At 27.9% G+C, this 14,799-nt stretch overlaps 1 protein-coding gene across 2 annotated transcripts; it reads right to left on the reverse strand.

Moving 5' to 3' along the window:
* Nucleotides 1–1,305: 1,305 nt before the first annotated feature.
* On the reverse strand, nucleotides 1,306–12,440 carry LOC119683067 (fibroblast growth factor receptor homolog 1-like). Of its 2 annotated transcripts, none has more exons than XM_038096670.1 (2): nucleotides 11,724–12,440; nucleotides 1,306–4,639 (listed from the first exon to the last, which is right to left on the reverse strand). In XM_038096670.1, exon 2 carries the CDS (start codon nucleotides 3,957–3,959, stop codon nucleotides 1,680–1,682), a length of 2,280 nt encoding a protein of 759 aa, XP_037952598.1. In that variant the 5' UTR covers nucleotides 3,960–4,639; nucleotides 11,724–12,440; the 3' UTR covers nucleotides 1,306–1,679. The 2 variants fall into 2 exon arrangements, with proteins under 2 accessions (XP_037952598.1, XP_037952597.1); XM_038096669.1 differs by lacking the exon at nucleotides 11,724–12,440 and adding an exon at nucleotides 11,053–11,150.
* Nucleotides 12,441–14,799: the final 2,359 nt, after the last annotated feature.

Consider the following 14,799-nt stretch of genomic DNA (forward strand, 5'->3'; position numbering starts at 1 on the left):
TTGATACTGGAATGTAAAAACTATATTATACACTATATACACTATATTTAGTGTATATTAAGATTTTCTTATGAACGGCAGAAAGATATATGCTTTTAAGCATATATCGGTTTTATACGGTTTTATATAATAATTATTTGGATATTCAATATGTAATACAGACGTATTCGAATTAGATTTGTTGTCATTGGACACTAATGATTATATCAATAATGATTTGATGACTAAAATCTTTTTTGTCAATTTTAGTGCTAAAAAGCGAAAGCGAATTTTCAAATAAGTCTTTAAACTGTATTAGTATTAAATTTAAAACGATTTTGCAATAAAACCGTGAGACTTTTAATATCGGATTGTAGAATATGTGGACTTAAAGTTATGTTACTTAGTAAAAGGTTCTAATTTTTAGGTAGGTCAACCTATGTGCTAGTAAACCACATATTGTCAACGTTGAAATTATAAATTTCGTCTTTCAAAAAATTAGTAATCCTGTTTCTGTTTCTATTAACTTTAATTGCAATGCCATTTTCATTTAAAAGAATTTGATCCACTTACACTTCCGAACTGTAATTTTTGTGGGTGAAAATATGTTTCGTAAGGATGCTTTTCATTCTATTTGCGAAAGTTTTGATAAAGCAATTGGACCTGTAATAAATTCCATAGTTCTTCTGTTTTAAGTTGCTCTAAACACCAACCTGCAAATATTTTAATCTATAAATAGTTTGAAAGATTCTGTCATTTTCTAGCTACACACGAAATATAGTAGGTTAGGTTCGGTTATACCGGCGATCCACTTAAGCTTATCTACCTTAAACGTAGTAAGAAGTATAGTATAATAAAAATAAACAAAAATTTATGGTTTATAAAATACGAAACATTTATTTTTTATATATATAATAAATATATATGTATATATCTGCACATTTATTTTCATTTTAAGGCACTTACTAACACATAAATAGTTAATAACGTTTTAATATATTCGAAAGGATATAAATGAATAAAATTCTTAAAAAGTAAAACTTTACAAAATTCTGCATCAACAAAAGTTATTAATTACGCTATTAATAAATCAAATAAAATAATAAATCACGTCTTTATAAATGACATGAAGAATTGCAATACTCGTTACATAGATTATATATATGTGAAGTTCTTAAGTATTAATTTTTTTTCGATTGACTAATTTTAATTTGTGACTTAATTAATTTTTTACTTAACTTACTATCTTAAAACTAAAATTTGTAATATCATGAAGTTAAGCCTGTAAGATTGTTTAAAAATACAGTTAATTTTTGGTACATTTTTTTGGTAAATTATAATGACAAGAGACATTTAACAGACTTTAAAAATACTTTTTCTTTGCAATTATTTTTAAATTGCAGTTATTTGCTAAAACACCTTAAAGTTTCTATTAAAATAATTATTATTATTAAGCTTATAAAAAATTATTTACAATTCCTCAATGGTAGAAGCACTCTATACTTTAATTTTAACTTCTTTTTTGTATTCACCATAGTGCAAATACGGTGATCACATAATTTTTAATTTTCCACCACACTCAAATCCATCACAATTTAAATTGCGTCTTTGAAAATTACACAACTATACACTTTTAGTTTTTCACCTTTTCCCGCAGTGCAAATATGCCAATTTATTTATCCACTTTTTTTTTGCTTCGTCTATTTATAATGATAACGAGTTGATTCCACATCTGATCCCTCATCACCCGAAGAAGGTGGTGTCTCTAAGTTGGCTATAGCAACGTCTAAGTAATCCTCGTTCGCTAGTAATAACTTGTCCAAATTTTCAACAATTTCGGAGAAAGTAGGGCGTGCAGAAGCATCGAAATGCCAGCATTGCCTCATCAGCATATAAATATTTAACGAGCATTTAGGAGGTTTTTCCATACGTTGACCAGACATCAGATAGTTATAGATTTCTTCTGCTGACATAATCGTTGGGTATGGTTGCGCGCCAAAAGTCATTATTTCCCACAACAGTATGCCATAAGACCAGACATCACTCTGGGAATCATAAAATTTATCGTGCAACGACTCTGGCGCCATCCACTTAATTGGGAGACGGCCGTTAGTATTTTTTCGGTAGTAATCTGTAACCTGTATGTCGCGTGCCAAACCGAAATCTGCAATTTTCATAACATAATCATCGCTGACGAGCACATTACGCGCTGCTAAGTCACGGTGTATGCAACGCCGAGAAGCCAGATACTCCATTCCACGTGCTATTTGGAAAGCAAATGATATTAAATGTTTTTCAGTAAGGTAATGCTTTGGTGAATTCTGTTGATCTGCAAATTCTTTCATAGAAGCAGGACGATTTTTGTAAAGAAAATCCTTGAGATTACCATGCGGTGCAAATTCAACGATAACATACAGTGGTCCGTTTTGGCTGCAGCAACCCAGCAAATTAATAATGTTGATATGCTTTCCGATTATTTTCATGACTTCCATTTCACGTACCAAGCTTGCAATATCGTCGTCTGTGTGTCCTTCTTTCACCATTTTAACGGCGACAATTGAATTATTTACTTCGGCCATTACTACACGTCCAAAAGCGCCTTCACCGAGTGTATCGCCCAATACAAGTTGTGATCTTGGTAGCTCCCAGTTAGAGTCCAACGGAAATTCATATTCATTGAATGGTGCTGGTTCAGCGTTGGAGCTTTGTAATACCGTGGTGCGTTGCTTCTCAATTTTAACAACAGGCATTATCATTGTGTCCATCGAACTGCTAGAGTCCCCACTAGAAGGTTTATAAATGATAACTTTTTTTGTCCATTGATGTACGGTTTCTATGCGTTGTTTGAGGAGTTTCTCATGTTTCGATTTGCGATTTACATAAAATACAAATATCGCTAGAAGTGCTGCTAGCAATATTGTAAAACCAATAATTATCCAAACGGCACTTCCACGTAAAATTTTGGAGACCATTGTAACATTAGGTTCCAATTGCGAACCATTTACCACGCGCAGATATGCGCTACTTTGGGTCTGACCCAGGCTATTTATGCCAAGACAAGTATACCAACCTTCATCTTCCATTGTCACATTTTTAAATTCCAATATATCGACATCTTCTTTAATAAATGTACGATTCACAGAGCAACCAGCAGAACTATTGCATGGTGTAAATGTCCATGCCTTCTTGCTGTGTAAGTCGGATAAATAGTTGCATTCCATTTGTCCACTGCCATTCAAGAGAATTGTCAAGTTTGCTGGAGCAGTCAATACTATGGGCTTATGATTGACACGATCATTTATAATTAGTTTCGTGATATGCTCTATACAACCTAAGGAATTACACACTTTGCAGCTATATTCAGCAGAGTCGTCAGGCACCAGATCCTCTATAATGATTGACCACTTATTTCGCTTGATACGACCTTGAAATGAGCGTAGGCTTATAGTTTTATTACGTGTCCACGTTATGTTCGGTTCCGGAACTCCTACTGCTGCACAGTTCAGTTGTATGAAACTACCAGACGGCTTCACCAATATATTGCTTAATACTTTTGGATTCTTGAAACGCGGCGGGTATTCTGTCGGTTTCTCCTGTTCTACATACTCCGTGCTGTTTGCTGCTTGTGTATTGCGTTTTCGTAGATCCATGTTAAACTCATCGTCGCCCAGTTCTTGTGATGTGGGCTTACGAGCCAATGCATTCGTGGGTGCGTGCAGCAAGCAAAATAAGAGCGCGCAGATCAGCAACATTTTCAGTGTGACGTGTGTTACGGTCACAGAGGAGCTTGCACCAACGCTTTCACTTTCCAGTAGTTTATTTTTGTAATTTATGTTGTGCGGTTGTGGTTTCTGACTGTAGCTGTTCCTGTTATCTGCAATGCAACCGTTGCTTAAATGCTTGCATCTCTTCCAGTGATGTGCACTATCACTATTACTGCTGTTATTGCTTGCAGCAGACTGCTCGAGTGTTCCAGCCATTTTTAGCGTGCCACGCGGCAAGTATATATCGGTCGCAGTATATATTTTTAAACTATGAGAAGTATCTTTTGTATGTATCTATGCTGTGTGGTAATTTATAAGAGTTTATGTTTGTTCGTAAGGGGTACAGTGTACACGTTGACACATGTGTTCAGTGTATGGTTTCGTCGTACGATTTGGCTTAGATTTTTGTTGTGTGATTTGATTCACCGGAAATCCACTTTAGGTCTTTTAATTTGAAACTTCTATTCCTTTTTAATTTATTGTATATAAAAGTTGTTGTGGATTTGTATTTGAAATATATAAGAGCAGCAGCAACATGTGTTTTTTTATGTACTTATCTGTTCTTGCCTAAGTTTCCTTGATATTATATTGTGAGATCTTTGATGTTCGATCGTTTATTGCAAAGTTGATCACCTTACAAACGGAAATGAATGAATTTATATGTTTTAATTAGGATTTTCTGGACCATTCATTTGTGTATGTCATTAATTTTTTCTACATTTTTGATTGATTTATGTGCTCTGCAAGAGTTTACGCAAGTAAAATTTATTTGGTGACAATAAATACTGAAAAATGTATCTTCGTTTGAGTTGAGTATTCCATTAGTGTAGCTCAGTGTATTAGAGAGTGAAATTTTGGTACAGTTCCCACATATTCTGACATTTCGTAGTACTGATCTGAAATAGAAGAGAGAATATTTTTGCTTTAATAATTTTTAATATTTTCTTATGTTTGTATAATGTGTACAAATTCATTAAAATGTTTATATAACAATGTGCAATAAATATTTACATGAATATATATAATTTAATTACTAAAATACCATAGCAAATTTAATATTAAAAGTGCGATTTACTCGTAACACGGATTCTCTATACTTTCGATGAGTTTGTAATTCAAGAGATTTTTGAAAATTTTTATTAGGAAGTATTAAACATGTACATACATTCTGAAAGTTGTATATTATATGTATTATATATCATATATTATATACGTATTATGTATATATATCATATATAATATATATTATATATATATCATATATTATATATTATATTTATATATACATATATACATTATATACCATGCATATATGGTATTTGATTTTAAGAACCTAATATTTTAGCAAATTTTTAATATAAATTTTTAATATAGTTAATTAATGTCTTCAAACGTAAAATATGCACTTTTAATTCAAATTTTGACGTACGTTCTTAATTTTTACCAGTTCCAATGAAAATCTTAAAATCGAAGTTTTTAGACAAGAAATAAAAATAGGGTGTGATTAATAACAAAGCAGGAACCTTATTAAATGTACTTGGATTTATAAAATACTGCTTACGTTTATTAAAATTGATGGGTTGAAATCTGCTGAAAGACAGTAAGACTAGTTAGATATAAACATACACAGTAAAATACACTCTTAATACTGAATACAGAGCAATGAGAATAAAAATTGCTTTAATTACTTACTTTTTTGTTCTTGAGTGAACCATGAGGCAGACTTATTAATTTTAAGTGAAATTAACATTGTTTTAAAAACTTGTTTTTGTTTTTTGTAACATAATGAGGAATTTTGATATAAAATTATATTAGGAAAACAAAATAAATTTAAAAAAAAATCTAAATCTGATGGATGTATATGTCCTGTAAGGTCGTACAGAGATGAGAAGAGTTCTATAGAAAGAAAAAAATTGTTGAAAAAATTGATATATGTAACAATCTCTCAATAGTCAATATACTGAACAGTCACATAAGTTTTCGAAAGAGTTAAATAGTTAAAGCACTCCGATTTCCTTTGTTCTATAATCTAAAAAGTAGATTTATTAGGGAGTAGTTATAGAAAATGTAATATCGATCAGTCTGTCGACACGGAAAAATGACACTTTTTTAGATTACTTCGGAGGTTATGTTAATGTCAAAAGTTTTACTGTGGACATACCCACAGATTCAGACTTGTCGAAGTTTTCAAATTATATATCAACATGGGTAGACCTGTTCGTCTGAGTTACTGCATGAAGTCGCATCTGACAAAATTGAACACAATTTTGTTTCGTCAATCGTTGCAACATTTAATCTGTGGCTTTGATTCAAACCGAACTTCTTTTTAATATAAAAACGACAGATCTAAGTAACAAAAGTGTTCTATCATCAGTCATAACTTTTATACTAAACACTCTTTTATTATAATACTATCCATTCCCCATTGAAACTTATTATGACATTATTTGCGAAAGCGTAAACAATGTAGGTATGTTTTATTGGGTTTAAACATATCGGGAAACATTTTTTTTTTGCTTCAAAAATAATAAAAAGGGTCTTAAAATGCTTATTGTGAAATGTTTCATACCGATAATTACTAAGACTAATCACAGTTTTTTAAAAGGACAGTATTAAATTCATTATAATAAAATTTTGAATTGTTCATTATTTCGTAATATTGAAAAGTTACGACGTAGATTATCATATCAACAGAAATTTCTTTGGTAGCTTCTTAACTAATTAGAACAATTTTGATAGAAATAAGATGATGAGATTTTAAAGTAATTATTAAACACTATTTCTTTAGGGTAACAATTTTGAAAACGATAGTAATCTTGATAATATTTTTAAGCTTTATCTATTATCACTTAACAATGGACACTCGGTACCTAACGAGAATGACATTACTTTGTCGGACTGATATACGAACAAACAAACTGGAGAGTTCATCATCACAAAGGAATATTTACAATCAAATGAGTTCACTATTTTCACTATATATAGTTCGCTATATTCAGCTATTATAAGTGATGATGGACATGATGTTTCCACTATGATCTATAAACAAAACGTTAGACTGAAGCCAAAAACGTTTCTTTCTACTTTTATTTAAAGACAATCGCTGTATAACTTAGATTGTAGGTCAGTTGATTTTTATTGCACGATAATGCATTAACGATAACATATGAAAGGAAACCAGTTCGATATCCCATATTATTTTAAAAGTGGATCATATTTATCAATTATCACATAATTGGTACTGACATTTAGTGAATTTTTGCCAATAAATGTGTTTTATTGTTTTTAGGTTTCCTTTCATTGGACTTTATTGGAAAGACTGTGTGTGAAGTTATATCCGTGTAGTTAGAGAATAAATTACAAACATACTGAGTGATGAATAAAGAATTTATGAATGCATTACTACTTGTGTATTTTTTGTACTCGTAACTATAATAGCTTATAAATCCTTAAAATAAGCATAACCAAACATATTCTGTGATTTATATATAGTATATGTAAAATGTATAACTGTTAGGTGTATCTTATAGATATTATATATACCATGCAATATAAAGTAATCCCATTTGAACGCATTTGACATAATTGATTGTTTTATATTCTAAGTTAAAACGGGTACTTTTACAATAAATAATGAGATCATTACACAGTCGAAACTTTATTCAAATTATAGTACCTCAGAGCAAATTTTATAAAAACTGTGCACTTAAGATTTATTTACCATCGAAGGAATTATAATCTGAAATTTTGCGTTTATTTTAACAGCGGACACTTCTCTGAAATTTAGATTTCTAAAAACTCTAATAGAACCATTTTATGATGCTACCATATTTCGAAAGGATTAATTTTGTGAGGTATGTGATATGATTTGCAATATAAGACAGGATGTATTTAGCTTGACATTTATTCATTTATTATTTTACAAAATTGAACTGCTAATAATTGCAAAAAATGTTACTATTAATAAAACTTACTACATAAGTCGTGGAAATTTTTCGCTGCAAAATTTCATCGGCGATGACGCTAATATTCAACTTAGTGGATAACGTTAAAAGTCAAAATTTTCCATCTGATATAGTAAATGTGTACAAGTAACTGTTAAAAGACTATTTACTGTATTCACATAAAATCATTGTATGATGTGACATTTGGTAGGCCTACAATTCCTTGAGAACTGCGATGTTCTAACACTATGCATCAATCCGGAACATCCTACCCATATGATTACCAATTTTTTTTACATAAAATTGAAAGTGTAGATATGAAAGATATATGAAGAATGTCGCAATACCACAAGTCACAATATCTAAAAATGTAATTAATTGTTCTAGTCATGGAAATTGGCTTTAAAATCGTTAAACTTGTTATTACTAGTTTATTTTTTGCTTAGTTTCTTTGTATGACTCTTAAATCGGAATCGATATGAAAAAAATTTTATATATTCTCTCATATGAATACTAGTAAATTCTTTAACAAATAGCGCAAAATTTTGTGTTAAGTCGGATAATTCTCAAACTTTTGATATTTTATTAAAAGGAACTACTGTTATTTATGACTGAGCTGTTTACAACCACTTGCCTAACCACGTAACAACAAACCATCAAAAATTACTTTCGGAAGCACAAAATGGAAAACCCTATATGAAAACAAGTAAAGGTGAAACTTTGGCTCTGCAGAAGCGTGGACACCCTTTACCTAGAATTTTAAATTTACATTTAAGTTGCAATTATTTGATAATTTATTTTATATATATATATTACATATATACATATTCTTTTTTTATAAGAAAAATGTGATTCTAAATCACAGGATCAGATTCATATCAGATCACAGGAACAAGCAATAAATATATTTTGATATATTTTATTACACAAATCACATTTTCAAATTATGTTCAAGTTTTATTTTTAGAATACGTACCAAAAAGAGATATTCCTAACAAAACTCTTTATCTAAATCGGCAGTTTATATTACATCTATTTATAAGACTAAACCGTAAAGAATACAATTTTGACTCTTAAATGAATGTAAGCACATCCTGTATGATATTTTATTTGAATATTCTTCTAAAAAATGCTTATAACTCATATCTGATTGTTCAGTTTACATAGCAGCTATAATAAATAGTGGTTGACAAATCAAACAAATTAGTTTGATAATTAGTTTTATAAAGTTGCAAGTTATTAGAAAATAAAAAAGAATTTGTGACAAGAACCTGTGCTCATTGGGGAAATTTATATGACTCCTATATTTAAATCGAAATCGATACAATTTAAATTTTAAATATTCTCTCATATGAATACTATTAAATTCTGTAATAAATTTTATTTATATATTTTCACGAAAAACGATGGTTCAGTTTATTTGCTAACTATAGCACAGAAAGGTCTGATTTTAGCTAATCAGATAAATTATTGGATTCCGTCCCGAAAAATATGTCTACACAGTTTTATTCCAATAACTCAAAAACTGAGAAAGTCATTTGAGATGAAATAGACGAACGGACAGGGTGAAATGAACTAAGTTGGTCAAGCTAATCTAGAACAAATTTTATATACTTTATGGAGTCTACAACATTCTATAAAGTAATGTAACTTTCAATGCTAACAACAATCTTGACAACTTAATTTTTTCTTCGTACACTTTTTTGTGTATAGGGTACAAAAATATATTAAAATAGAGGTGTGCTTATTTTATGAGATAGTTATTATTCTTATTGGAGTATATGAAAGCCTGACTATATATAAATATAATTAGATTCCTTCCTTAGAAGTCCTTACAGATTTATTAAAAACAACTCAGTTAATTAAATTAACGTATTAAATTCAAATAATTGTTAAGTTTAATTATACAAAATAAAATAGAAATAAAATTAAAAATAACAAAAAAATGGAATAAGCTGAAATAAAAAAAAATAAAATTAAATACAATGAAAAAAAATATAATAAAATAAAATAAAATAAAATAAAATAAAATAAAATAAAATAAAATAAAATAAAATAAAATAAAATAAATAAAATAAAATAAAATAAAATAAATAAATAAAAATAAATAAATAAAATAAAATAAAATAAAATAAATAAAATAATAAATAAAATAAAATAAAATAATTTAAAATAAAATAAAATAAAATAAAATAAAATAAAATAAAATAAAATAAAATAAAAAAAATGGAATAAAATTAAATAAAATAAAATACAATACAATACAATATACTAATACAAAATATTATACAATACAGCAAAATAAAATAAAATATAAAATAAAGTACCATAAAATTAAATAAAATAAAATAAAATACAGTACAATACTTTAAAATAAAATAATAACAATAAAATAGAATAAAATTAAATAAAATAAATTACTATAAAATTAAATACAATACAATGAAACTAAATAAAATTAAATTAAATACAATGAAATAAAATAAATCAATTATATATAATACAATAAAACAAAATAAAATAAAATAAAATAAAATAAAATAAAATAAAATAAATTAAAATAAAATACAATACAATACAATACAAAAAAATGAAATAAAATAAATTTAAATACAATACAATACAATTCAATACTATAAAATATTATAAAATAAAATTAAATTAAATTAAATGCAATACAATTAAATAAAATTAAATATAGTACAATAAAATTAAATTAAGCAAAATAAAATAAAATTAAATAAAATAAAATAAAATAAAATAAAATAAAATAAAATAAAATAAAAAAATAAAATAAAATTAAATAAATTAAAATTCAATAAAATAATAGTAAATTAAACAAAATGATATAACATATTATTAAAATGTTATAAAATATAACAAAGTTAAATGAAATTAAATGACTTATTTCATATTAATTAAAATAATTATTTATTATTAAAGAATTAATTTTAAAAATATTGTAGTTCTTAATAAAGTTCATTTTACTTATGATGATGATCACTAGAATGATGATGATCATCAGTAGAATGATGATGATTGGTTCTTATTTGGTTAGTATGTACAATGCTAAATGACGTTCTCTATTTCTATCTTTATCTAGTACTTCCGGTAAATGTACCGTAAATACTCGTAGCGCTTATATTTGCAAGGTCAAAATAAATTTTTTGTTTAAAAAGTAAACATGAATTAAATTTAATTTTCCATGAAATGAAAATTGTTCATATTTTAACACGTTTATAAACAAAGTGTGTGCGATTTTTGCTGTTTGCAATTTGTTTATATCGATACCTGTTTGGAAATATTATTAATAATAGCTTATAATGTATAAATCAATTCAATTGTTTAATGAATTTTGCACGTACATTTTGTGGCTTTGTTTTCGGGGCTCGTTGCAAGTTAAAAGCAAATTTTTGCTCTAAAATTTTTTCACGGTTCATTCAAAATTATTATTATTTTTATAATTTTTTTGTGTTTTTTTTTTATTTATTTTTTGTTTGTTTGTTATAGCGATTTTCACTTTTATTTATGAGTTTCGGAAAATTATAATGTTGATATTCTCAATGTATAGACGTGTTGTATATAAGTATATAAAAATGAGTACTGCATCAATGAGTACGTACAATTATATATCAGCACTTGAGAGGAAAATATAGCGAAGTCTTGAAGTACATTTAACAATCAAATTCTTTGTTTATTTAGTAACTGAACCTTTCCTCTGCAATTTCTTTCAAATTTAAATCTGTGCTGATTTCATGTAGATTTTTAAATATAATTTTTTCACTTAAATATTTTTTTTTGTTTTTGTTATCTTTTGTATATAAAAAGTAGGCTTAATTTACGAATTTGTAAGAGCACAGTTGCTTTGCTGAAGTAGAAAGTTGCTTTCAAGTTTCATTTAAGCATTTTTGACATTAATTAAAACGTCTCACACATTTCCGGTTACTTAAATAAAACATGTACTGATTTATTATGCACTGTTTTCATTAAATAAATAATTATTATATATATATCTATATATATTCTTTACGCATACTCGTATGTACTTCCAGAACAATTGTGACAGCAGTAAATCTTACTCGTACCTTCGATTTTGTATATATCTTTTTCTATTCAAATGCGTTATATAAAAATTCTCTTCATATCGACGCACACCTTGTAGTTAATTTTGTAATAATTTTCTGTATTTACTATGACTATATTCACTTGATTGGTACACTTTTCTAAGATTTTATTTTACATACACTTTAGCAGATTTTTCTAAGATATTTTCACATTTAATTCTGTATACATTTCTTTAGAAAATAATTTCACTTGCGAGCTGATCGCATTCTGTACCTCAATTTTCGTATAAGAATTTCTATGTCGTATTGCGCAAATGTCGTATGCTCGCGTTTATCTTCAGCATTTTCCCAATACTCATTTTCTGAATTACTGAAAATTTTCACCGAATTTTGTTTTTTTTTTTTAATTATATAGAACAGTTAATTTTTTTTTTTGGTTTTGTGCAAATATTATTCTCAACGTAATATTGTAAAAAATGAAAGCATTTTTCCGCGTCAACGTTCGGTTGCGTTCCTAATTTGAGCAGCGCATATTTCAAACTGTTTTAATTTAGATTGTTTATACTCCCGTGCGGGAATTCTGATTCTGATGCTGATGCTGTTTTCCATTGCGGATAAATCATAGGCACATTGAACGCATCTTTTCTGCCTCCGATACAATAACAGAGGCCTCTACAGTACCAGCAACAGTTCACTCAAAACAGAACTGTACACTGTACACTGTGCACAGTTCTGTCTGTACAGCGCGAAATTTCACTGTAGAGCAGGGACCGTTCATTGCCGTCATGGCGTGCCGCCCGTCCGATCATTCTCACTCAATTTAAAACATTCGTTTGTTATTGTTTCGTGTATTTCAATTCAGCACAGCAATTTGAAATACAAAAATTTAAAAGAATCATTCAAACTTATTTATAAACACATGTCTACACACTCGTATAGCGGCCGCCGCATTATAGATTGTTTTTGTCATTCTGAGCTACTTCCCGCATCTTTTGGTTCATTTAATTGTTTTGTGCACATATGTTTTTGTGGTTGTTGGTGCGAGTACAGTAAGTACATTGACGTTTCCAGTAGCGTCCTCAGCCCATATAATGCCATCATATCCATTGACATCAAATAGCACAAGGGCAAATATTGTTTTATGTCGTTTACCGTGTTGCACGAGTAGATTGATTATGTTTACTTCTCGTACGAATGTATATTGTAAATACAGCCAAACTGTTTGGTTTAATTAATTACGTGCAGTCGTTATTGTATTGAGTTTTTTTTTTCCATTCACTTAATGAATGTAACACTTATTGCATAGAATTTCTCTTCAAATGCAGTTTCTACCTAACATTGTACTGAAATGATAGGCGTAACGTAAACGCACTCAACTCACTCCTAATTTTTTTCCTTCGCCACATATGTTGCACAGCCGTCTGCCACTACTATTATTCTAATAACATTCTCCTTTCTTCCTTTTATTCTTTTTATTTTGATTTAAGTGTATTGCAAATGAGGCATTCATAGAGGACATATATACGATATGAATATATATGAATATCATGAACAATAGAGCAAACGTATTATTAATATATTAATACAATATGGTATGTAACATAAATCATTCAGATATACACATGTTATGGTAATATATTTTAAAATATTGAATCACCATTCTTAATTTTGCAATTGAAAATAAATATAATACTTATTTCTTTTATTCTTATTATATTTATAATAAATAATTGTTAGTAAACCTGTGAATAAGAATGACAGATGAAAGTGGCGGCGAGGTGGCGAATTTTTGTGTTTTACTCAAAAATATATAAAGAAGTATCCATGATTGCGCCACAACAACCTGAGAAATGTACCCGAAATCCTATTGATGATTTAGAACCTAGAACTATAGCATTTTAGATTCCATCTCAAAAGGGAAGGTGTTTGCAACCCTGTTAATAAGAATGATGGATGGCATGTTATAATGTCAATTGTATTTGGAACTTCAAATAGAAGAAAATAAAATAAAGATATTGACCCTAGAACTATAGCATTTTAGATTCAATCTCAAAAGGGAAGGTGTTATAATATTCTTAATAAGAGTGACGGATGGCATGTTATAATGTCAATTGTATTTGGAACTTTAAATAGAAGAAAATAAAATAAAGATATTGAGAGATACACAGACATAATAATAATAATATTATATAATACCCTGATGGGGGCTTTAGACTAAAGTCGAAATATCAAAGAAATAACAGTTAATGTAAAAAAAGATTGTAGTTTCTTTATCTCAATTTTTATTTTTTGGCAACAATAAAAAATTTGTCCAATTAGTCTGTAATAACACTATCTAAAAATCGTTTGGTAACTAAATAATAAATATTATTATATTTATTAAAACAACAGTGAGTAAGAGAATGGAAATTTGAAAATCCCAAAAGCTATTCATTTTTTAATCAAATAAAATCTTGGATTGATCATACAACTGCTTTGGATATCGCCAGCTCTCTTTAAAAACATCTATTAGTTTGAGTGCCCGTATGTAATTTTTGTACTGAAAGTGTCAGGATTTAAACCCTGTCAAATTTACATTGTGGGACTCGCCTGTCAACAAACATATTGAGCTCGAACTTAATTCGCGTTATTAAAATCAAGAGTTTTTCATTTTAATTACTGTGTCATTAATTAGAAAAAACGCGTAAACCACAGCTATATAATTTAAATTTAACTATAATCATTTTAATTACAATGCTTTTAAATTTACTATTTTTAGTATTATTTGTGTTTTTAAGGGTTTCTGTAAATATGAATAAGAAACTTTTATAGAAACTGGGTTTTATTATTTAATATTTTCATTATATTGTTTTAAAGATCAAATATTTTTTAGTAATAATTTTTTTGTTAACGAATTAATTGGTCAATAGTTAAATATTAAATTTTTTAAAATTTTTTTGTTTTTGCAAGATTTTATTTGAACCGATATTTCGACTATATTTTAAATTTATAGTCATTCAATAGTACCCTGATGATGTCTGTAGAATATAGTTGAAAAATCGGTTCATA

This window comes from Teleopsis dalmanni, chromosome 2 (assembly GCF_002237135.1).
Source record: "Teleopsis dalmanni isolate 2A chromosome 2, ASM223713v2, whole genome shotgun sequence".
Taxonomy (NCBI): domain Eukaryota; kingdom Metazoa; phylum Arthropoda; class Insecta; order Diptera; family Diopsidae; genus Teleopsis; species Teleopsis dalmanni.

Coding starts and splice junctions, on each gene's coding strand:
- LOC119683067 (XM_038096670.1), bottom strand. CDS start 3,959: ATGGCTGGAACACTCGAGCAGTCTGCTGCAAGCAATAACAGCAGTAAT.